Below are 25,338 nucleotides of genomic sequence, written 5' to 3' on the forward strand. Positions count from 1 at the left end.
TAACTATGTTTTATTTAAAAAAAAAAAATAAATAAATAAATAAAAATTCAATTTTTGTCTTTTTAAAATTATCGTTAGCATACAAAAAATTTGAAAATATAAATTTAGAAAATAAAACTCTTTTAACAAATTTATTAAAATTATGTTCATTAGTAAGCGGCTACACAGAAAAAAAATTTTTTTTGAACCAAGAAAATTGTAAAGAAGACTGAAGTTATTTTGGAGCAAGAAGAAATTTTCTTGGCTTAAAAAAATTTAATTTTGTTTAAGAAATTTTAACTTCATTCAAGAAATTTTCAATCTTTCTTAAAATTTTCTTAATTTAAGAAAATTTACGCTTGACTCAAGACTTTCTGTCTTTCTGTGTATATGTATTTACGACTAATACAATTAATTATGTTTGAGAGGATTATAGAAAATGAAATGAAGATTTTTGTCAGCAAGCTTTCGTCAAGTGCCCAGATTGTCGTTATAACCATAAGAATTTACAATACACCGCGCTAACATACTTCAAGACAAATTCTTATTATTCGCAACGCACCTGGATACTTGAGGCGAAATTCTTCAAGTTTTGCAATTAGACCATTGTTGGGGTTTCATTCCTGTCCAATTACAATATGCATACATTATTTTTCTCTCGTGTTTGGGATCAAAGACGGCAGTTGAATAAACTGATTCTTTCTGTTTTTTTTTTTTTTTATTTTTTTCACAAAAAATTTAACTAACAAACAATTTTGAAAATATTAGCTACTGAAATTACAAAAAAAGTTTTACTTGTCCTACAAAGTGAGTTCTTATATTACAAATCAATTTAAAATAGTTAAAATTTAATTTTTTTTTTTTTTTGACAACAATTGCATAAATTATTTGTTGTCATTATGTTTACTATTGTTAAATATAATTACAAAGATAGTAAAATTAAAATTTAATTTCACTCGGTAATTTATTGTCTGTCACTCTTTGAAATACTTATAATCGTAGTTGTGATCTTCAGAACAGTGAAAGCAGTGTCGCAACGCATATAGTTAAGATATCTGATGACTACAACCTACAACATACATACATCTATATTTATATGTATACTATATAATCACCGGCAAATTTGAGATCAACTTTAGATATTACAATCTTTAAATTCATTTTAACTCTATAAATTGGAAATCTATAATGATTTTATATAATTAATTAATTAATATTGGAAAAAAAATTATTTTGAGAAATTTCAATTTCATCGTAATAAATAATAAATTTAAGGCAATAAGTACCATAGGTAGTAAAACCTACAAAAAAAAAAATTGACTTGAATCAAGTAAATAGTTTTGAAGAATTTCATCTTCTCGATTTGAGTAGAAAAATTTTTAAATTAAGAAATTTTTATTGGTTTAAATAAATTTCTCTTGATTCAAGAATTTTTCGTCTTGATCCAAAACAGTGAAACTCTTCAAAATTATTCTTTTGGTTAAAGAATTTTTCTTTTAATTCAAATTAATTTTTTTTTCGGTATAGCGAAGGAATATTTGTGATGAAATTAAAAATATATAAGGGAGTTAACAAATTTTCTTATAAATTGATTTATTCCTTTTTAAATATGAACACGTCTTATAAAATACTAGCTATTACCCATACAAAGAATAAGGATCGGTCGATCATTGGACGTTGATAGGCATCCGATCCTTGATGATCGGCCGAGAATCGGATTTTTCATTGGGCCAAGGCTGGATGGGTATCGGATGTTAACATCGTCCCAAGACTGGCAACTAAGCATAGGCCGAGCATAGTAACCGAGCATCAGCTGATCATCGGCTGAGCATATTCAAACGGAAAAATAATTTTTAAATCAGGCTGAAGTATCGCGAAATTATTGATTTTTTTCAGTCGTATTGTTATGTAGATTTTTAATTTTGTTCCCAGGTTGCACAGAAGCGGCGAGCTTATCCATGTTCCTTGAAAAAAATTTTAAGATTAAAATGCGATGGGAATCGAACCTGGTCCGTCTGCGTGGAAGTCTCGAACATTACCAACTGCGCTGCATGCCGCAGTTAACAGAAAGAATTTAGTTTAGTTATTTAAATGATCAACAAGTATTTTATTTCAATGCATACCAATAATTCGCTTTATAGGTACTTTATTTTCTCAATTTTTATGAGTAATTAATGAATAACTAATTGAAAAATTTTCTCTAATAAAAACGGTAAATTTATCACCTAACTTATTCGTTTGAAAATGTTTGTTATCTCCCATATATATTCAACAATGCCAGTAAATAAAATTTAAGAAACAGCTGATGTGATATTTAGAGGAGATGCATAGCAGAAAATTTATCATATCGGCCAAGCAACGTCTGATGATCGTTTGTCGTTGCTATGAGCTTAGTAGAGCGGTCGATGATGAGCCATTCATAGGCTGATCATAAGGCGCTGATCCTTGTCCAAGCATTAATAGCCTAGCCTCGAACGATACTCAATACACAGTAAAAAATTTACGTCATTGCGTCAAAAAATTTAATGTTAAAAATTTTTGTGTTAAATATTTAACACTTTTATGTGTAAATTTAACATTTTTATGTTTAAATTTAACAATCATTATGTTAAATCAACACAAAAAAGTGTTAAATATTGAACATAAAAATTTTTAACACAAAATTTTTTGACACAATGACGAAAAATTTTTTACTGTGTATGGGTATGAGTTCTTAACTTGAAAAGTAATTCAGTCAATATATTTGTTAATAAAAATAAAATTTTTGTAATTTACATACATTTTTTGCATTAATTTTCTATAAGTTCTGCAAGAAGTAAATTCATCACGTCATCGGCCAAGGATAGACTGATGATCGTATGTCGTTAGTAAGAGCATCGATCGGTGGCCAATGGTGTACCAGCCATAGGGCGATGATAGAGTACCGATGCTCGGCCTAGCATAAGTAGCCTAGTCTTGGCCGATCATCGGTTTTTTCCGAGCATCGGTGACTTCGTATGGGTACTTGCCCACTCCGCTGGGCGTTTTATAGAATTTAATTTTTAAATTTAGACTTGAAATTCAATTAGAGTATTGTTTTAACTTACACAAACTCCCAATTCTATCAAATTGGCATGCACCTTTTATCCATAGAATTATTCTAAGTTATATTCATTATAACTTTCATTGCGCAATCATTATAACATTCCCCCTTTTTTTTTTTTTTTTAAATGAATAATAATTGATAAGAAAAAAAAAATTTGTAATGAGCATTGAAAGTTTCAGAAATTGAAGGTCTCATAAGTGAAGAAATCTACCTAGTAAATAAACATAACCCATAGAATTAAAAACTTTATATTATACCAATGACAATCGGATAAAATAAATTTAGTTATAATAAAAATTCATTATTTCTAAATCAAAAAAATATAGATTTCGGATAAGTAATCACTAACGTATCATATGAGGTAACTTATGAGGAAGTAACCGAATAGTTTGAAATCATATTCTCGACTGAATTAAATGTTTGCAAACGTATTACTTTGGTTTAAATTAGTTGCCTATGACAACCGTAATTTACAATAAAAAAATTATCGTTTATATTTGTGTCATACCTTTTGCAAGGGACACATCAACTAGGTCAGCTAGTTTATATCCCTAAGTGCGCTAATTATCACTTTTATAATCCCAGTCAAACGTACACAAGCAACACCCGACTCTCATGTATTTAAAAGTGTAAAAAGCTAGAAAATTATGTCAATAAAATATTTTAACTATTTAGCTGATGACAAAAAGAAATTTTTCTAAAATAATCAAGATAATTTCGCAAAATATTGGAATTATACTAGCTATATTCTCTAAAAATTTTCATGTTGATAAGGGAATCAACGATAGTAATTGATTTCTTTAGAAAAATCGTTAATTTTTGATAAGGTGATGTAAGGTACCCGCGGGTAATAAGGCGTAAGTGATAGAAATGCTATTTAAAATAACTGCTTCCGCTAAAGACTTCTCTAGTAGAAGCGTCTAGTATAAAAATGTCGCTACAAGTTTAGAGTCCCGATACAACGTTCCTTATCTTCTAGACTTCATCATTCGTCATATGCTAAAGTAGCGCAGAAGAATTCCTAAAAAACGATTTGAGTAAATGGCAAACATTTTTTATAATTTTATATTTAATAATTTAAAATCATTGTTCTAATTCTTATCACCATCTTAAACAGCATTGTTGCTCAATTTAAGTGATGATTGATCTCTAATACCAATTTTATCAAGTATAGTATTTTCAGTATGTATAACCCGCAGGCCTTATTACTCTACCGTAGTAAAATAAGCCCTATTTATAAGGTTTTTGAAAAAATTTAGTTTTGTGCTTGTTTATGGTGAAAATTACCATTACTCCATTATATTTTATGGCTAATGTGTTAATTTAAAAATTAATGATACATTGCAATAATTAAATGCAATATTTTCGATTTTTTTCAAAATCTCCCTTAGCTAGGCCTTAGTACTCGCCGGTACCTTATTTTGAAAAAGATATGGCTTTACAGTAATTTCATTAAAAAATCATTTGAATTTTTTACAATATTGTCTGGAAATTTTTTATGCAAGTAATTTTACTTAACGTGAAATTAAATAAAAATTATTTATTTTAATGTTATACTTATATAGTATATAAAAATTATTTACGATTTAATAACAAATAAATAGTTATGAAAAAAAATTTATCCAAGAATATTTGATGCACAAATGACTACAGCAGTTAAAACCAAGTCTAAATGATAATTAATTTAAAAAAAAAAAAAAAATGTTATTTAGAAATTGACAAAAAAAATTTTTTTTTTGATGCAATCTTTTAAAAAGGTTACTCTGTGATCTAAATTTTATTTTAAATAATTTTCTTAATTTTTATTTATTAAATATTTCAATTTCCAGATAAATAGTTTCGTATCTTTTAAAACAGCACATTTTTATTAAAATATCTCCAAAGTAGTTAAAAAATCATTAAAATTAGTAGAAGATGATGATGATGATTGTTAAAGGAAATTTATTGACACCTGGAAGTTACACATGCCTTTATTTGGTCCAGCACATGTGCGTGAGGGCTCGCACATGCCTGTATACACACACTAGTTTCTGAACAGTACCGAACGGTACTGTATATCTGCCCATGAAAGCTTTAATACACAATACCAATAATAACTTATCGTTAGTTCACCCTCCATAGATCTGAGCTCTCGGTCGACCCTTCAAATAATACCAAGCCCCGAATCGTCGCATCCCCAAACATACGAGATTCCGACAGATGCTGAGTAGGCCGAACGATTTGAAAGTGTGTATCACACACTAGAAAAGTTTGATCCATGTGTTGTGTGTAGATATGTGTGTATAGATAGAAGAGTTTTGGTATATTACTAGCATTAGTAAGCAGATCAGACCTCTGTCTCATTTTAGACCCAGGGGGATGATGCCCCCCTAGCCACAATGAGCCGTGGGGGCAGGTGTGGTTCCCCTTATTTTCAGGATCGGCGCGTGCCTCACACGAGCGGGGGCGGAGTTCACTCATTGTGTTATATTTTGCCAAAAGGATCAACTGTATCTCAACCACTCAGAGTTGAGTCATCTGCAGATATTTTGGATCGTTTATACTCTTATAATTGGTTGTAACCGAAAAATTAACCTTTTCTTTAATTTATTAATTTTTTATAGATGAGTTAAGAGATAAAAATATTTATTTAACAACTAGCTGTAACCTGCCCGCTTCGCTGGGCATTTTATAGAATTATATTTTTAGATCTAAACTTGAAATGAAAAAAGAAAAATAGAAAAATTACAGTATATAATGTAACATGGCGTTTCGTGATGCACGGAGAGAAATGGATAGCGTTTAACATAATATTAGTATGGTCTCCAGCCCGATACCAAAATAGTATGTGTAATATTGCAATTCAGTATTGTAACGAGTCCCATAAGTATGGCGTTATTTACTATGTAGTATAGCAATGGTGCTATTGTATTTCTCTCACGTATGCATAGCAGACTTGGCAAGACGGTATGGTCCTGAGACCCATATACTACATTGCAGACAACGCAATGGTACTAGTAGTTCCTGCTATACGTTTTGGTGTGTTAAGCAATTATACTATTGCGTTACCGCCAAAACTATTATCTTAATTATATTAACATAAGAAAAATAAAATAACATATAGATGAAAAAAATTTTTTTTTGAATTATTTCTTTCATATTTTTAATAAGACAGACATAAATTCTTGTAATTTTTAAATTGATTTTTGTTTTAATTTTTCTTCACTAAAACCAATTCATATCAAAGTAGAAATTAAAAAAAAAAAAAAAATCATATCATGAAATAATTAATATCATTTATATAATGTAGTTCGGATATAACCTACTGCTATAATTAAATAAACATTATTGTTATTCCAATTGTATTGTAGCTAATATCACAATATTGGCTAGGTCTACCTGCCAAAAGGATTGTACATACAGCAAGCCAGTATGGGCCTGACGGCCATACTTGCATTGCGGCGTTCGCGATAACTATTGCCAATGTTACCATTCCCGCAATGGTCGAATCATCTATGTGTAGAATTTAATAATGGATAAAAATCTTCGATACCATACTGTATGGCGTTCTCGCCCATACTGGTGTAGTGGTGTCTACCATCCATTTTTCTTCGTGTGAAAACTCGAAAAATTACAGTTTTAGATTGTAAATATTACATATTTTATAAGAATTACATTGTAAAATGTAATATTTATATTGAAAGCTTTGAAAATTAATATTCAAAGTTTAAATTAGAAAAATGTTATTTCAAACTGTAATTTTTATAGTTTTGAATATGACGGGACACTTATTACTATTTATAATGATATTTTTCAACTTTTTTTTTTCCGTGTGACCGTAGTTTTTAAACGCAAATGATGTTTGAATTCTACTAACCTTAGGTAGTAACTGTTATAATTTCTGATGATATTTTTTACTATCTGGATAATAAATATAACTATTTAGAATAATAATAGTAATTAATTCTAGTTAAAATACAGGATTGTAGCAATTATTATAAATATGGTGAATGCTACAATCTAGATGATTTATACAATCATCTAGATAGTATTCACTGTTATCGGGTTGATGATAGAAAATTTTACCATAATTGCTACTATTCAATTTTCTCCCGGTAGTAATTAAATTATGTAACTAACAGTTTTAATGAACCCACTAAAAATAATAGAGATCCTCAAAATACATAAATCTAACAATTGAAAATAAAAAGCAGCCCTTAAATTTAGTTCCGAAACGTTATGCATAAATAATAGCATCTCTCATAGTAAGTGACGCGTACTAAAATATCTGCTATCCCACTTAGTCTTTATCCACTTTCAAGGTTTCTCTCTTTATTATTTTTTTTTTCATCTGCAGCAGGATACAAAAATCCACTTGGCTCCTTGTCAGCATCACCGGGCCTGCTGCCCGGTGAAAACTATGCTTGAATAAAATCTCAACGGTCACTGGCACACACATGCACACACTACTAAGTACGCTGGGGGGTTCAATAGTATCGAATCCACAAAAAGGGGCGAGAAAACTGGTGGCAAGAGAAAATGGGGTACAAAGAGAGGGGGTAAGTAAAAAGAGACATGTGTGCCTAGGGATGAAAGATAGAGCCGCCAGAAGCAGTTTTTAGACGCGTGTCTTCTGGTTCCTCTCCCCTAGATGCGTCCACACACTTATAAATACACAGACACACAAATTTTATAAATGGATGTTACTATTATGTGTGCTCTGGTAGGCTGCATGGGCTAGGAGAGGTAAAAGTGGCTGGTGCCAGTGTGAATATGTATTAAAAATGTACGCGTGCCACTGGTAAAGTTGCAAGCTGGATTTTGATAGTCCGGGACTTGATGCGGTATAGAAACTTACGGACCTATCAGAAACCATCGCGGGGAATGGGTTAAATCCGAGATTCAATTGTAGAAAGGGCTCACACCCATCCTTGCAGAAGGATATGTTCACAAAAAATCGCAGGACGCACGAGGGGAAATTGCAATGCACACTGACGCTACATATGAGTTTTTTGATTTATCCAAAAGGGTTGTTTGTTAACTGGTAAATATATGTGTGTGTTTGTTCATGGCCAGTTCGACCGCAGACTTCTCACTCACCTGGACGTGCCTTACAGATACTTTTCACCTGGAGATCATTGAAACATTGTTATTAGCTGGTAATTTATGACTAATTTTGCTTTCTAGTTTCAGTACTGCAGAGATGTGAGAGTACCGGAAGATCAATACAGATCCCAATGAATGACCTTGACTGAATATTTTGCGAGTTTGGTAGATTTTTAAAATTACTGGGGAACCTGATGATTAGACTTGTCCTAATTCAATCAGAGTATAATTCATTTTTGGTGCAAGATTTTTGAGTGTTTTCAACGAATTTTTGATTTTTTGTTTGATTTATATATAAACGGTAAGAAGAACTGGGTTCTGTCAGAGTTTTATTTAAATAAATAATAATACACTGATAGAAAATTTATGTTGACTCAAGAGATATTTTCTTGATCTAAGAATTTATTTTGGAAGATAAATGATTATTTTGCTTTAAGAATTTCTTGTCTTGATTTAGATTTTCTTGGCTTAAGAGCTATATTATCTTCAATCGATACATTTAGTTTTTCAACCCAAAAACCTTATCGTTTAAAATACATAAAATAATTCATCAAAGTATATTTCAAAAACTAAATAGTCTTTAATTGTTAAACCGAAAAAAAATTATTACTTGGAAATAAGTAAATTAATGACTCAAAAAAAAGCTATTCTTAACACAAGTCGGTAACATCTTGAATCAATGTTATCGCCTATCTTGAACCAAGAGACAAAAATTCTTGAAAGAAATATATTTATATCTAGTTTCAAGAGTTCAAATTTTGAAGAAAAAAAGTTTCTTGAATCAAGATTGTTTTTCTATCAGTGTATATTTTATTATTTTTATTTTTTTAATTTATATGCCAAGACAATAAGCCTAATGGTAAGTACAAAAATGTAACAGTTTTATTAAATCACGTAAGTATTATAATGTAAATTTAGAACTTCAAGGGAAATAATTTTATGTTCAGTGAAATAAAATAAAAAAAAAAAATAACGTAATACATAAAGATACATTGTCTAAACGATATTATGCAAAGTAAATATAAATTTATACAAAATTATACACAGAAACAATAGTTTACGTAATAATTTAAATAGTAAGAGGTTGCAAACATAATAAATTGTCAGGAATTTGCTTCTTTGTTCATAAAAAATTCATGTTTTATTTTTGAAGATTTGAAGTGACGATGAGTTCGTAATTTCTGTTGGTAATTCCTGCCACAGACGGATAGCTGATACCAAAAATGAATGCTCATAGACGATGGTAGAGAAATTAGGCATTTTGAACGTATTATTGATTTTTGCTGCAAGTCTGTTTGATCTCCTGACATCAAGATCTTCATTTGGGAATAATTGTCGCAGGAATTTAGGTTCACCGGTTTCTACAATTTTATAAGTCAGACAAGCTAAAAAATATTCCCTTTTTGAATTAACACTGAGCCATTTTAGAGTGTGTCTATAAGGTGTAATATGCTCATCTCTTTTTACATTAAAAATAAATCTTATAGAGTTATTGACTATCCGCTGTATATAGTAGTTAAAGATGGTTGTCCTTCATATCACAATAAAAGAAAACATCAATGGTCATTTTTCTAAACAATAAACAGCTGGTCCAACTTACAATTTAGATAAAAAATGAATTTTTCAGAAAAATCCTGTAAAATTCACGTAACACTCTTTTTGTAATCACCATAACTTTCAAAAAACAAAACTAATTCTTTCAAATTTTTTTTCAATATTTTCGTAAATTCATTGTTACAAACTAATTAAAAAACCACAACTCTATTATTATTCGTTTGATTCTAAAATAATAAGATGTGTACTGTCGAAGCTAAAAAATTTACATTTTAGACAGCCTTGTATATAAAAGATTTATAAACATAAAGAGTGTGAAGACTTGCTTCTTTTACCGGAGCGTGCTAGATGGTGTTCGCAAAGATTTCCATTCTATCCACGGGAATTTTATTATTCTGTAATCTAACAGAGTATTGTTATTTTTGTTATTATTTTTCTTTCTCTGATTAATATTTTATCTACTACAAAAAATTCACAAATAACACCAGCGCTTAAGCCATGGACATTTAGATTTTCCAAACTTTCTATATACTTTTCTAAGACATTTAATTTATTATGATTAATAGCTAAAGTAATTATAAGTAGATTAGAGTGTCAACATTTGTTGGTTTATTTTCTTATATATTTTATTTTATTTATTTAAATAATTTCAATGCCAAGACGTTGAGCCGAATGGCAAATTTTGTATACATAGATAGTGTTTAAATAAGTACAATAAATTTTGAAATATTAATAAAATATTTAAAACAGATTGCATTTTAAAAAACATACATCATATTTTTATATTATTTTCCAGCATACTAATTTCTAACTATTCATTACTTAATAAAAAATCAAATAATTTGACGTAGAAAGTCGCTAAACTAAGAACGTTTACAATCTCAGGAGGTAAGTCCTTCCAAAACCGGATAGCTGGTACTACAAATGAATGCTCATAGGTCGTAATAGCAAAATTTTGCATCTTGAAAGAGATATTATTATTATTAGCTTCCATGTAGTGTCATTTTCGTTATATAACAAATAGTAATTACTAAAATAAAAAGAATCTTTGTTGTAAGATAATTTTTTGTACCATTCGAAAGGTTCTAACCAAAATTTTCGATTTTTCACGATTTCATAAATTTTTTTATAATTTTTTTATGAAGTCAATTTTTTATGATGTTTTCAAAGAAATTAAAAAAATTTTTTAAATATTTAAATAAATCAAAAAATATTAAGCCAAATCATAATTTGTAATTTTCAATAGTAACATAGTGACTGCAGGTTGCTCATTAATCTTAATTGCATTTGTAGAAACTTTTTCAACTTTTTCTGCATAGTTTGAATATTCTCTAATGAAGCAGACTAAAATTTTTGAACTTGTCATTTAATCACTAAACTGATAATAATTTTTCACAAACTCTACCACGTTCAGTTGACCATATAAATTGCAAGGAATAAAATTAAAAAAATGAATAAAAGAATAAAAAACGGAGGGTTGAAAAAGAAATAAAGAACCAAAGAGGTATAGAGATCGTTTCTCGATTCGGGATTGGCTGGGGAGCTAACGAAAGAGCGTCTCGGATGTCTGTATCCGGTTGGTCACTTCCGGCACGCGTTAAGACACGTGGCTATAAGCGTGGCAGAATCCCCTTCTAATATGAGTAGACGGGTGTATGTACGGGTACTTGAGGAACAAACTCCACCCCCCGTCAACTATATTTTCTTACAGAGGGTCTTAAAATATTTATATATATATATATATATCGAGTATGTACATTGTACATGTGAGGGTCCAGTTCTCAAACTTAGCTTCCGAAGTTTTTTTGTCAAGTAGGAAATGTCCATCGCACACGTTTTGATAATTATAACGGATGTTTCAATGAGCATGTGTTTCAGCTTTTATTCAGAGCGTATGGAAAAAAAACAACTTTTAGATAGAAATACCCGTGAAATTAAAGATTTTATTTGTTGTTCGATGGATTGTCATTTGAGACTCACTTTTTTCAGTATTTAATGTAAATATGTATTTAATTTTTTATTTACAGATTGACGAGTAATTGTCATAACAGAATTAATTAGGTTAATTCTATTATTATTGCTGTGTGGTCGAGATAAATTGATTTTTTGATACTTATATCTTAAGTAGTGTCTAAAAAAATTAAAGAGGTTCAGAAGAACCACTTGTGTTATCAGCAGTATCTAAGTACTTCATACAAGCTTTCGAAGAAGATAGTTTATAAAAAAATGAATGACATCACTACTCCATAAGATTTATTGTTCATTGAAGAAATGCAGGTTGATCAAATTCAATATTGTGATAAATTCACAGAGAAAAAATAGGAAAACGATTAACCCTAAAGGCCATCCTTGCAACTTCTCACTAATTTCATACCGAGGCGCTTAAAATTGCATTTACAATGTTTTTGAGCTCTTCGAGCTCAAAAGTCTGATGGAGGTTTCATAGAACACTATTTTTTGAATTTTCAAACCGCAACAACTTTTGGATGAATCAATCGATTTTCACGCGGTTGGAGGCATTCGGTGTAGTTTTTCAGCCTTATTAAGAATCTTTTAATTAATCGAACTAGGAATTTCAGAATAATTGAGGAGTTGACTTGCAAAAGGGTATCTTTTCATTTTTGATTGATCGAGACAAAAAACTGGTTATCTTCAATTATAAATATTTTTATTTAACTTTTTTAATTTAGCTACAAAGTGCTATTGGTTATGAAGCTACAATTCGATTTTTATTCCGAAATCTTTATAATTCTTAAAGTAATTAATATTAAAAAGTTCCAAATCTGCTCTTTTAAAATATGAAAAGATACCTATTTGAAAATCAGCTCCTCAATTCCGAAAAAACACTTTCTTCAGTTTTCTTTCGTTCATGATATCTCTCAACCGAATCAACCGATTTCGACCATTTTGGCGGCGATCGACGTGATTTTTTTATGTTAAAAGATGATTAATTTTTGGAATCGATCGGCAGAACCGTTTAAAAGTTATTCCAAAAAAATCAGATTTGAAAAATTTTTCTCAGTTTTGTTGAGATTTTTCAAATCTACCTGTCTAAATTGTATTAAAAATTCAAGTTTGGCCAAGCCCAGCTATTCAAATGGCGCCAGCTGGATTTTTGCAAAACGGGGTTGAACCAATAATTTCCCGATTTTGAAAGATCTTCGATTTTCTTAGCGGGAAATTAAAAAATTGAGTTCAACCAAGAAAATGGTAAGAAAAAGAATGAAATTATTTTGGAGCGAGAAGGAAAATTTTTTTTAAATTTTTAATTAATCTAAAATAAATTTTTTCTTTTAAAACAATTTTTTGGGTCAAAAAAATGTATTTCAGAGTCACAAAGTTTGCAAAATCATCAACTTTGATTTAACTCCAAATTTTCTACAGTGTAAAGGAAAAAATAATTTTTTTTATGCATAAAATCATATTATTTTTCTTTGATATTGAACTATTTAAAGTCCTTGAAAACTAAAAAAAATTTCCCTTTAAATCTGAATCGTAAAATATGTTAATTTTATTACGATAAACAAACTTATATAATAAAGTACTACTACAATTTCGGATTCTATAATTCAATAGTAGAATAATAAAAGACTCGAAAACTCACAAAGAACTTCTTTAAACCACTATAAATTTCAATAAAATTCTCGTTTATTGAAAAAGGTTACCTAATCACATTAGAAATCGAAAGTCAGGTCAAAAACAAGGACAAGGTCGAATCTAATAATTATGAACAATAGAATTTTATGATAAATAAACGATACGCGGTAGAAATATTTGAAATTTAAATAATAATAACAATGATAAATTCCTTTAAAAATTTTTATATACACTTGTACACCCGGCGGTTTACGTAAGGCACTTGCTGCATCAAAAATCCAAAGTAGCTTGGCTTGATTTTCTGAATGGCGTGGGATGAATAGAATAAAAAAAAAAAACAGAATGGAATATCCGAGCCGACTAAACTAGTCGAGACTAGACCTGATGTAAAGACCAACCAGACGCACGACCTGCGTCCTGGATGGAGCAGGGCAGGCTGCCGATGACAAAGAGACCAGTTTAAGAAAAACCGACAAAGAACTTAGAGTTCCTTTTGTCACCCGGAATATGACTGTTATATATCCAGCATCTAGTGAGTTTAGTTCACTACTCGGTGGACTAGTAGACATAGAAGGTGACACAAAAGTAGATACTATGGACTAGTGAATATGAAGAATCGTTGGATCCAAAATCTGAACCAACGAATGTATGATTTAAGTCTTAAGATTCAGTCGGTTCGATGACGGCAGGCACCATCCATCCACCTTTCGATCGATATGTGTACAAATGAATCAGTACCTGAAAAAACTAATAAAAAAAAAAAGAGAGGATGGAGTCTTTTCATGATCAAACACGCAAGAGGTTTGTGTAGACAGGTGGACCTGGTAGCATTGATTTCTTTTACGATTTTGCATCTGCCTCTGTGTATGATGCCTGCTTCTAGAGCTACAAGTAAGCCGGGGGTTCATTTATAAGCTAGTTTCCTAGAAATACGCTACCAAACTCATTTATATACTTTTTTATCTTTTTTCACGGCTTACCAATAGAATTTATCGATCATCATTCTCCTTTATGGATTCAACATTATTTTTCAATTTCAATACACACTTTTGTGGCACGCACCACATTTTTTAGAAACTGAAGGTTAGTTGTGACATCAAAATTTGGTTGAGTTGAATATTTTTTCGACAATATTTGGAAATTTATTGTTGAAGAAAAGTGGATTTTAATGCTTGTTTCAAGGAAAATTTAGATTTTTGTCAAGGTGTAGAAAATAGATAAAATTGAAAAATTTTTCATGTGATAAATTAAACCCTATTACCTGAGTGTTTTTGTGTTTCTTTTTTTTCAATCCATTTAAAATCAAAAAGGCCATTCGGCAGCTGAAATGGAAGTAGATTTCATAATTTATTACTAAATGCCTAGCAATTGAAGAACAATTGATTAAGGCAGATAATGAAGCATGTGAATTGAAGCTTATTTAATAAGCTTTCAGATGCAATTTACGAAAAAAACGAAGTTATCGCATTCAAAAGTTATTGCAAGAAAAACCAAAAAAAGTCGAATTTTTTCTCGATTTTTGAAATTTTTAATCTCCTCTTATTCGTGATCTACTTGATTGAGGGAAATAAATTAGCATGGAAATTGAAGGTTATTAAATAAGCTTCAAGATGCAATTTACAAAAACATAAAAAGTTATTGCATTCGAAATTTATTGCCAGAAAAACCAAAAAAAGTTGAATTTTTCAAAATTTTTTGAAATTTTGAATCAGCTCGTATTTCTAAAATAACCGACCGATTTAGCTCATCCTCGAACTTAACTTCGGTAATTATCCGTAGAATATAAACGCTAAGTTTAATGAAGATCCGTTAAAAATTGAAAGAGTTAGAGTAGAGACAAAGCCGGTTATATCGTATATATATAAACTTTTGAACCATATACATTTTCTAACTCAGATTGACAAGCTGAGTAAGAATATACAAAAATTTTTTGAAAATTCTGACATGAGGACCAATGCAATATTTAGTTAGATTTCTATGAAATCTACTAAAAAATCCAGTAAGCCAATTTTTTAAAAAGTTAAAGCTCTTTGAAAGAAAAGCAATTTTTTTCAACAATTCATAAATTTTTTTTTGATTCGATAAAAAAATTTTTGTTAATTCTGAAGAACGTTTTTTGCAGGGTAGAAGCATCCCTAATTTTTTGAGTCAACTTGCTAAACCTATAGGCCTCATTACTTGACTACACTTCAAATTTTCGATTTTTTCAATTTATAATAAAAATAAACATTTCTGTATTCGCTTTTATGGAAAATGTCTTTAAATAAAAATTAGTATCGAAATTTTCCATCGGTCTTTTTATCTGCGGGTGCATTATTAATAAATAAGTTTACTTACTTAAATTGAGGGATGAACTCCTTAGACTCTATAATTGTTGGCTCCTTTTGTCAAGTGATCGGATTTTTGTTACTATGATGATGGCCTGATGACATTGTTTTTTTTTTATGAGAACAATATTCTGTTTGAATGTTTGACACATAAATTATTAATTAAAAAAAAAAAAAAAACCGTAACTGAAGTGAGCGAAAATTCTTCTACACAATTGTAATAAATTAAAATAAGTATGTATTAATATTTTGTAATCGATCTTTTTAATACCGCGAAATAACATACACTTAGATTTGAATTTGAATATATCAAGTTATTTACACTCTCAACACATTAAAACTTGTAAACTCTTGATAAATAATTTTTATAACCACAACACATCAACAATATTTTACTCCAAAAGTTCTTAAACGATTTAATATTAAAAATTTAATCACAAAATATCTCAAATAGTGAATAAAAAATTGAAAACTGCTTGCTAAGGACAAAATTACTCACAGATTAAATACAATAATTGGTAGTGGAATTGAACAAACATCTACTAATTAGTTAATTGGTTTATTCTTAATTAGGATCATTCGCAACTGGTTGACGAAACAATCCGATCCAGGGAAAAATTAATTTGTGTTTGTCCTCTCAATTTCTCTATGAACTGTCGTCGCTTCATTAGTTTATCAGAAAAATAGCTTTCGACCACAAAAAGTGTCGCATTTACTTTCATATAGTCAGATAATGAATATAAAAAGAGGTCTTTGGTGTCTTTAATCTGTTTTAGCTTCTCATAAATCATTTTTTGTTTACGCTGTTCGGTTAAATTTGGTGAGCCTGAAAGTTCTAATAATTTTATTCTATGACCGTCCAAGTACTGAGTTTTATCAAAATTAATAATTTGATAATTTTTCTTTACATCTGAAAATTAAATAAAATCAATTATGCAATATGATTCAATTTATTCTTTCTTTCTAAAAAGTAATTGGAACAATTATGCATTCTTTATCGTAAATAATTATTAAACTGAATAATTACCTTTTGGATACTCAAGACTGTATAGTGTTGGTTTAGTTTTACTACTGCGGTTTGCCAATCTGACTTGATGCCAAGGTAACGGAGCAAATTGCGTGTAAGGGTTTAGAGTGTAGACTATGATTGAATCTTTGTTGTTATCATAATGTAAGTAATATGATACCAACATATCAAACTTTCTGAAAATCTGAAGAATCGTATTAGCGATTCGGTCATGAGGCCTTTCAGAAATGTCAAGAATAAAAATCGGTGATTTTAAATTCCAGATTGTTGAGCGCATAAACTCAAAAATGAGTGATACCAGATTGGGTATAGGTTCAAATTTGATGACGTATGTAGGATAGCTAGGATGACACCCTTCGATTCGTTCAGGTTTGAGATCACCATTCACTACAATCTGCGGATTTCCAATATCGATTCTTCGACTTACAATTTGGTCATTAACTAAATTAGAAGTTTTTATCACTGGGTTTGAGTTATTCGTGAAACCATTATCAATCAATTCCATCTGTTGAAACAATAAACGATTTTTAGAATGATCACAAATAATTAAAGTTAATTAAGAAAAATAATTGACTTATTGTATGATTGATGAGGCGCGTTTTGATATCTAAAGTGTGAATGTTGCTTCCATTTGAAAAGTGACCAGTAAATACACAACAGCACTATAAAATAATCTATTCGAATTGCATTGTTTAGTTGATGTTTGTGAATTCAAATAAATGATTTTAGAAGAAACTAAAAAAATCAAAGGAAATTTTTAAAATTTATTATTATTTCTCTAAAAATGCAATGTGATTCTAACTTACGAGGAAGTAACTGAATAGTTTGAAGTCATGTTATCGACTGAATTGAATGCTTGCAAACGTATTACTGTGTTTTAAATTAGTTGCCTATGACAACCGTAACTTACAATAAAAAAATTATCGTTTATATTTGTGTTTTACCTTTTGCAAGAGACACGTCAACTAAGTCAGCTAGTTTATGTCCCTAAGTGCGCTAATTGTCACTTTTATGACCCCAGTCAAATGTACACAAGTAACACCCGACTCTCATGTATTCAAAAATGTAAAAAGCTGGAAAATTATGTCAATAAAATATTTTAACTATTTAACTGATGACAAAAAGAAATTTTTCTAAAATAATCAAGATAATTTCGCAAAATATTGGAATGATACTAGCTACATTCTCTAAAATTTTTCATGTTGACGAGGGAATTAACGATAATCATTGATTTCTTTAGAAAAATCGTTAATTTTTGATAAGGCGATGTAAGGTACCCGTGGGTAATACGGCCTAAGGGGTTAAATCCACTTGTAATTTTAAAAAAATCAAAATTTTTTTTTGCATATTTTGAATATATATATTCAAGAATATTGTTTCTAAATTTCAAAGTAATCCGGTAAATATTTTCGGAGTAATGAGCGTATTTGTAAAGACGTCTCCAAGCGTTTAAAAGTAGGCGGAACTGTAACTTTAAATAATAGCCAAAACTTTAAATGCATTTTTCTCGAAACGATGTTTTCAAAGTAGGTGAGGAATATTTCTCCGAAACGGCTTGACCGATTGACTTGAAATTTTCACAGGATCTTCTTAGATACTATTGTCAGGTTATGATCGAAGGAATAAAGTTTCTGATAAAAATTTCGATTTTTTTAGTCATTTTAAAGTGTAAATTTTCGTGCTAAAAAAGATGTTTTTTGTTGGGAAGCCGTCATTTTGTCTAAAATCAAAATTTTGACTATTTCTTCGATCATTACCTGTATTTACCTATCCTTAAAGTAATCCTTTTGGTTTTTTTTTAGTAAAATAATTTAGATCAGAGATATCTTCCTCACCGCCAGACACCTTTTTGTGGAGGACCTTCAGGAGATCTTCTACAGGAACGACGGAACCCTATATTTTTATTAATAAAATATGAATTCTTAGAATACGTTAAATTCGCTAAATGCTCATATATTTTATGTATATATTCAATAAAAAGCCTCTCCAGAAAAAATTAACAAAAAAACACATTTTTTTCGAACTTACAAGTGGATATATTTAAGTGATGATTGATCTTTAATACCTATTTTATCAAGTACTAGAAATTCGAATGGCGCGCTACGCGCGCACCTAAACCTTAACCAATAATGAATCGTGGCCCGTTTTTAATTTTGTGTTTGTTTACGGTGAAAATTACTATTACTTTATTATAGTCTATGGCTAATGTATTAATTTAAAAATTAATGATACATTTCAATAATTATATGCAGTATTTTCGATTTTTTTCAAAATTCCCCTTAGCTAGGCCTTATTACCCTCCGGTACCTTATTATTGATTTTTCACTTCCCAGTAAAATATTACTCTTTAGATACTCACTTCTAAAAATATACTAAAATGTGAAAAATCATTGAGATAAATGATTATTTTTCACTGTTTCAATATTAAAAAAGGCAATTTGATAGCCCAAACGGAAATAAATTAAATCTTGATTAAATTCGAGATTATATGTTCCTGATTACTGAAGAGATTTATCTATCTGATAGTAGCTTTGAATTATTACCTTCAATTGAAAAATTTTTTAATAACTATTTTGAACATTTGTATACATATATCTCATAATCATAATTCATAATACACATAAGAATTGCTGGAGAAATGAAGGTAAGATAACGATCTTGAAACCTTTCCACACGTTTAAATTAATAAGACTTTCGAAAGGTGTGAGGTGTTTTATTATCATGATCAAAATTTAAAATGTCAACAAAAGCATTTTTCAATTCTTTTCAGCGTATTTGGTAATTTTTTTGTTGTCAATTTCTAACGACTTATTGTCAATAAATTCCAAAGAAAGTATTTTAGTATTGTTAATCCGAATTTTTTGAAATTTCATCACATGCAAGGTTAAAAAAATCTAAAAATGAAAATTTTGAAAAGTTATCTTAAAAATTTTACTTTTATAAATTTTTTACAGTAAAAAATATTCAATTTAACAATTATGGTCCTAATTAAGAAATTTTACGGAAAAAATAGATACAAAAAATAAAACCGCATCCATATAAATTATTTAATCAGTATTTGAGTGATCGGGCGAGATTTATAACTGAAATTAGCTTTGAAGAACGCGCTTTCCAGTTTTGGGTAGTCGAGATACCCTCATTAATATTTTTATAAATTTTTTTTAAATTAGAAAATTTTTCAATGAAAATTCTGGGAGGTGCTTGGAAAAAAATATATTGACTTTTTTGAGGTACTCCATTTTACCCCCCGGCCCCCTGCTGTAGAAAATAAGAAAAAAGATATCCGTTTGATTCGAAAGCAAGGAAGCTAAACATAAAGAAAAGAATCTTAACGTATTTTATACCGGACGCGCAATAACAGAAAGCGATGATTTTTTATTAAATAAAATCCAGGTGTTAATCGAATAATAAAAGTTCAAAGAGGGTGTAACCATTTTATTGAGCGTACTTGAGCATACTTAGGAATCAAAAATCTTGGTATTCACGTTTTTAGGCGTGATAAAAAATAATAAAGTTGTGGAACTTCATCCCTTAATAAAAAGATTGCTTTCTGCATCATACATGAAATATATTATATATTATATGTCATAAGGAGGTTGTAAATTTTTAGCAGTCATATCATTTGTTCCTCACGTCACAAGATCTCGATTAAAGATCCGTTGATTTTGATTCAAAATTCAGTGGTAGAATAAATGCCACTGATCTAAATCGGGCAAGATGACATAAAGGCAAAAAGCATAATAAAGGCAAGTCAGTGAGAGGGTGTTTAGAATTTCATTTCCGGACATGAGGCCTGTCACGATTTATTCTATACTTGCTGTATTTACACGTATGTGTATGAAGATCGAGTCTAGTAGTTTTGAAAAGGCGACAGAGCACATACATCTGTCAGCAGATGCAGAGCAGATGCAGACAAGTGAGATGAAAGTCTTACATGGTGGATGTTTTTGTTGAGCCCTTTTACCTAGCTTATACTATATTCATGTATATATATATATATATATATATAAATGTGTACTCTTATACATTATTACTACCCTTGAATTTAAAACCGTGTAAAAATCTAATTGCAACCCTTTCGGAGTCGAGTAAATACACGAACACACAATAACTTGAATATGTTACGGCATTTTGGTATTTTAATTCTTGCAAAACTGGCTTAGAGGACTTTTTTTATTCCTTCATTATGAATTACTTTCGGGGTTAGTTTTTCAGGTATGTAAAGATCTCTATTGATTGTCAACCTCTACTCTGGAATCGGCACGCGACGTATGTAGGGAGAGTTTTAATTTTATTCGAAACAAAACAATTTTGTTTAGACTTGAATAAATAATATTTGTGAATTTATTTTATTATTTTTTTTTTTTTTAAGGAAGAATTGCAATTCTTATTTATAAAAATTTATCATCTACATTATTAAGAGAATAAGCAAAATTTTGTGGCCAGTGTATTTATAAGATAAAATGTTTTTATGGTTAAATTTGGTGTCGTTGGAAAAGTCTTGACCTGGAGTTGTGCCTTTTCAAGGTTTCATATCATTCTCACCGATAGTCAATTTATTATGATAAGTATTTAAGCTGCATTCGAAAATGCTCTATCTCTAGATACATAATTAAGACATGACCTTGTATTTTGTGAACTATTGACATTTTTAAAGATATAAGCTTACCCCTTCTTATATATAAACATGTTATATATACTAATATATGTTATAATATAATTTACTTATATGTTATATATATATATATATATATATATATATATATATATATATATATATATATATATATATATATATATGTATATATGAAAAATATATCAAAAATGCATGTGGGTACTCAAATGAAAGCTCGTGATAAGTGCGACATCGAGATGAGCTTATATCTTAGAAAACGTCAATAGTTAAAAAATTTCGGTGCAATTTAATAAGAGACATTATTAAATTGCTAGTAATTATTTAATTTGTTTATTTTTTTAAGTATCAAAATAGTCAATTAATTTTTTGTTCATTAAAAATAATACGTCAAATTTGTCATTTTGAACATTTTTTACCCAAAATAAAAATTTTGAAATTTTATCATCTTGAAAAAAATTACAAGCAATATTTCATAACTCCATCATTAAAATTAGTCATAACTCCAATTTTCATAAAGTGAGAAAATTAATAACCGGAATAATTGCTACTAATAAAATAAAAAATAAAATTTCTTAAGGTGTAAAAAAATTTTTTTAATGTTTCAACATCTTACCTTCTATCAGCATTTATATTTGTACCTTTTTCAGGTAGTTTGTAAAAGCAAGGCATTTTTAAGAGCTACTTAAGATAATTAGTGATATATTTTTGTTTTTCACGCTCGTAATTTGTAGATCACTAGAGATACAGATTATCCTTGAGTAAAAAAAAAAAAAAAAAAACAATTCTATTTCTCTGAAATAAAAGAAAGCGTGAAAACGGGGTGGGTATTAAAATACAAAGGTGTGGTTTTGAAGGATTTGGGATCTAGACAAAGCTAATCATTATTATAGCTGTCGGTGTTTTTTTTTTTTTAATTTTCAGGTATGAAAAAATCCTTAGCGTTGTACCGGCTGTTTTCAGTGATCTCTGTAATGATTTTAAAATTATTTTTTGTCACTTTGTAATTAATGATTTTTTTTTTTTTTCGTACGGGAAAAATGAAATTTATTGATTTTTTAACGAAAAATTGAACTATTTTTCCGGAGTAATTTAGTCATTTTCACCCCAAAAGTTGAAGTTATTAATAATTACCTCGAAGTAATTAATGAAAGAATACTGGTGATCTTATCATTAAAATGAGGGGTGTTTTATAATTACTACCTCAAACTAAGTTGAAAAGTACATTTAAAAACCATCCAGAATATCGATTTTAATTTAACCGTGTCTGTCTATAATTCTATAATTGGTTATATTTTTAATTTTTTTTTAATCTAAAATTAATTGTTGTAAAATATGAAACTCAGTCAAATTTTTGTTACTTTTTACATTTTAAGCGAATAGATGCCAAAAAAATTATTGACTTTTTTACAAAAATTTCTTTTTGGATTAAAATAAAATTTCAAATTTTTCATCATTTTTGAAAGACTTAATTTTTTTTTATTCATATTTTTCTACGAAGAATTTTTACTTTTTTACAACTAACTGATTTTAAGAAATGCTGAATTTTTTAGTAGTTTATTTTCTTGAAGTTAGATTTATACAAAAAATATCTGCCTAAATGTGGCAGATATCGTTAATTTTCCTTGAAAAATTACAATATTCAAATCTTCAATAAATAAGATGTATTTCTTCTTCACGAAAAATTTAAATTACTAAGAAATATAAAAAAAAAATCCAATTTTCTGAGTGCATTCAAATTTCCGGAAAAAAAAAACAGAGTCAAGTGCACGCTCTTGAAACCATTATTCGAAAGTCAGTCTATCCGACAATAGTTCTTCAAAGTTAGCCTATATTCTTTCTGAAATGTTAAAAAAACAAGAATACAGCCACAGGTTGTGTTAATTTTAACACCAGATTTAAAGCTAGTCACAATCATTATTATTATACCAAACATTTACCAAGGGTTTTCTAAATAAAAGAATTTTACTTGACTTGTGCCGACTAGTTAAACAAAATTCACATGTCAAGATACAAGAGGTAAAGGATACTACCCTAGGAAAACAACAAGTACCATCATAAGACTGAAAGTCACGATGAGGATGAGTTAACGATGAACGATGAGTATAAGAAAATAGCTATCATTGTTTTTCCAGGCTTCAATATATATTTTACCCTCTTTCTCCTGATGTTTTCCAAAAACAAAGAATTCTTTTTCTTATCTAATATCCAGCATAACTTGTTAGTGGAGTTTCATCACTATTTTTTAATTTTTTTTTTTTGAACACATTTTCACTTCAACACTTCTAAACCAACAAGCAAAAAAATTCAAACGGTATGTATTTTTAAAGAAAATTAAATACTCTATAAAAAAATTCTGATTGAAAATTTGGTAATTATTTACTACACTGAAAAAAAAAATTAACTTGAATAAGAGAAAAATTCTTGAACGAAGAAAATAATTTTGAAGAGTTTCATTTTCTTGAATCAGGACAAAAAATTCTTGAACTAAGTGAAATTTACTTAAACCAAGATAAATTTCTTAGTTTAACAATTTTTTTTACTCAAATCAAGAAGATAAAAGTCTCCAAAATTATTTACTTGATTCAAGTAAATTTTTTTTCTGTGTAGTGAGGTCAACCCTATTTTTAATAAAAATTTTGATAGCTTTTTTGCTTTTAAAAGTTGAAAAAAAATATTGGTTTTCATCTTTTTAGTAAAAATTTATATTTTATCAAGATGATGATTCATTAATTCATTTTTTTTTATGACCGAAAATAGGGTTGACGCCACTTGTAAATAATTGCCGAAAATTTTTATTAGACGAGCCGTTCCCGTGTAATAAGGTCTTAAACATTCATTTGTTTTTACGATTTGATTTTAAAACTTTAGAATTTTTTTTTCTAGTAAACAACGCAATAATTAGAGAAAACTGACATTTATTTCAAACTAAATCATTGATATATTTAGACAAATTGCCTCCTTCAACACTTATTCACAGTTACAGTCCGATCAAAAATAAATTTTCCATTTTTTTTTATTTCAATCGCTTTGTTATTCTATACTGCAAATAATTCTTGTTTATGGAAGAAAATTACTTAAATCCCTCAAAATAAAGGACAAATTTAAATGAATTCGCTATTAAAAGTTCTGTTCAAAAAATATCTATAAAAAATGAAAAAATTTTTGTTTATTATTTTTTAATTAATTATCTGTGACTAGATATCAAAATTTTTTAATGGCCTAAACAAAGACAATTTTCGATGACGTCAAACTTCGTAAATAAAAAACGAAACATCGAAATGCTATTGCCCATGTATCATCATCATTATCATTATTATCAGGGAAACATTTAACTCTTCGTTTCTATTTACCAACACCTTTTAACATCCATAACACCAGACCGATGGTAGATACTTTGTGGCCCTGGTGTCCATTGATACGCCTATGGTGCTTAAAGGTCTTTGATTCTTAGTATACATGGCGTGGCAGATGTTATATTACCAAAATATATGGTATTAGTATACCGAGACATTTTTAAAAACACATGCTTCTGTGCCACGTGGTCCACCCACAATATATAATACAGTCACTCTCAAAGAAAAAATTTGATGATGCCTGGTGTCATGTTGCATTTAAAGCCTACTACACCTACTCTTTACTATAACACATTTGTTTTAATTTTTTTTTTTTTTAAGTAAGCCACAGGTTTTATTTCTTTGTAGATAGATTCAACAGACCGCCAATCGACCAAGAGGGAGCATAACTGAAATGATGATGCTGCAATATCTCAGAATTGTTGTTAATTTTTTATTTTAATTATAAACATCTTTCACAACTACTTTAATAGAATCTCGTTTTTTTTTAATTTTTTGGAGTTTTGATAAATTAATTTAGATTAATATGGAAGTCTTTAGAATGACAGACCCAACAGGATGTGACCTACTTACTGAAGTCATCTTGTACTTAACTGCGTAGTGAACTTTGTACAAGATAGGAAATAAGAAATGAACAAAGAATCTGTTATTAATGATTTGAATTTAAAAATTTATTATTAATTAATAAACATATT

At 29.0% G+C, this 25,338-nt stretch overlaps 2 protein-coding genes across 2 annotated transcripts in view; both read right to left on the bottom strand.

Annotated features, from left to right (window-relative positions):
* LOC141538038 (major royal jelly protein 8-like) overlaps positions 1–15,752 on the bottom strand; it is an 82,010-nt gene extending 66,258 nt beyond the window's left edge. The window contains exon 1 of the mRNA XM_074259299.1: positions 15,638–15,752. The gene's annotated coding sequence lies outside the window, so the exon portion shown is untranslated. The remainder of the gene's footprint in view (positions 1–15,637) is intronic.
* A 450-nt stretch (positions 15,753–16,202) lies between these two features.
* Positions 16,203–17,159, bottom strand: LOC141538287 (uncharacterized). Its single transcript, XM_074259669.1, has 2 exons — positions 16,655–17,159; positions 16,203–16,537 (listed from the first exon to the last, which is right to left on the bottom strand). Exons 1-2 carry the CDS (start codon positions 17,157–17,159, stop codon positions 16,203–16,205), a joined length of 840 nt encoding a protein of 279 aa, XP_074115770.1.
* Between the last annotated feature and the right edge of the window lie 8,179 nt (positions 17,160–25,338).

The sequence above is a fragment of the Cotesia typhae genome, unplaced genomic scaffold (genome assembly GCF_013202065.1).
Source record: "Cotesia typhae breed Kobodo isofemale line unplaced genomic scaffold, CoteBio_Ctyphae contig_20, whole genome shotgun sequence".
Classification (NCBI taxonomy): domain Eukaryota; kingdom Metazoa; phylum Arthropoda; class Insecta; order Hymenoptera; family Braconidae; genus Cotesia; species Cotesia typhae.

Coding starts and splice junctions, on each gene's coding strand:
- LOC141538287 (XM_074259669.1), bottom strand. CDS start 17,159: ATGGAATTGATTGATAATGGTTTCACGAATAACTCAAACCCAGTGATA. Junction 16,538..16,654: donor CAGTCTTGAGTATCCAAAAG/GTAATTATTCAG, acceptor TTTAATTTTCAG/ATGTAAAGAAAAATTATCAA.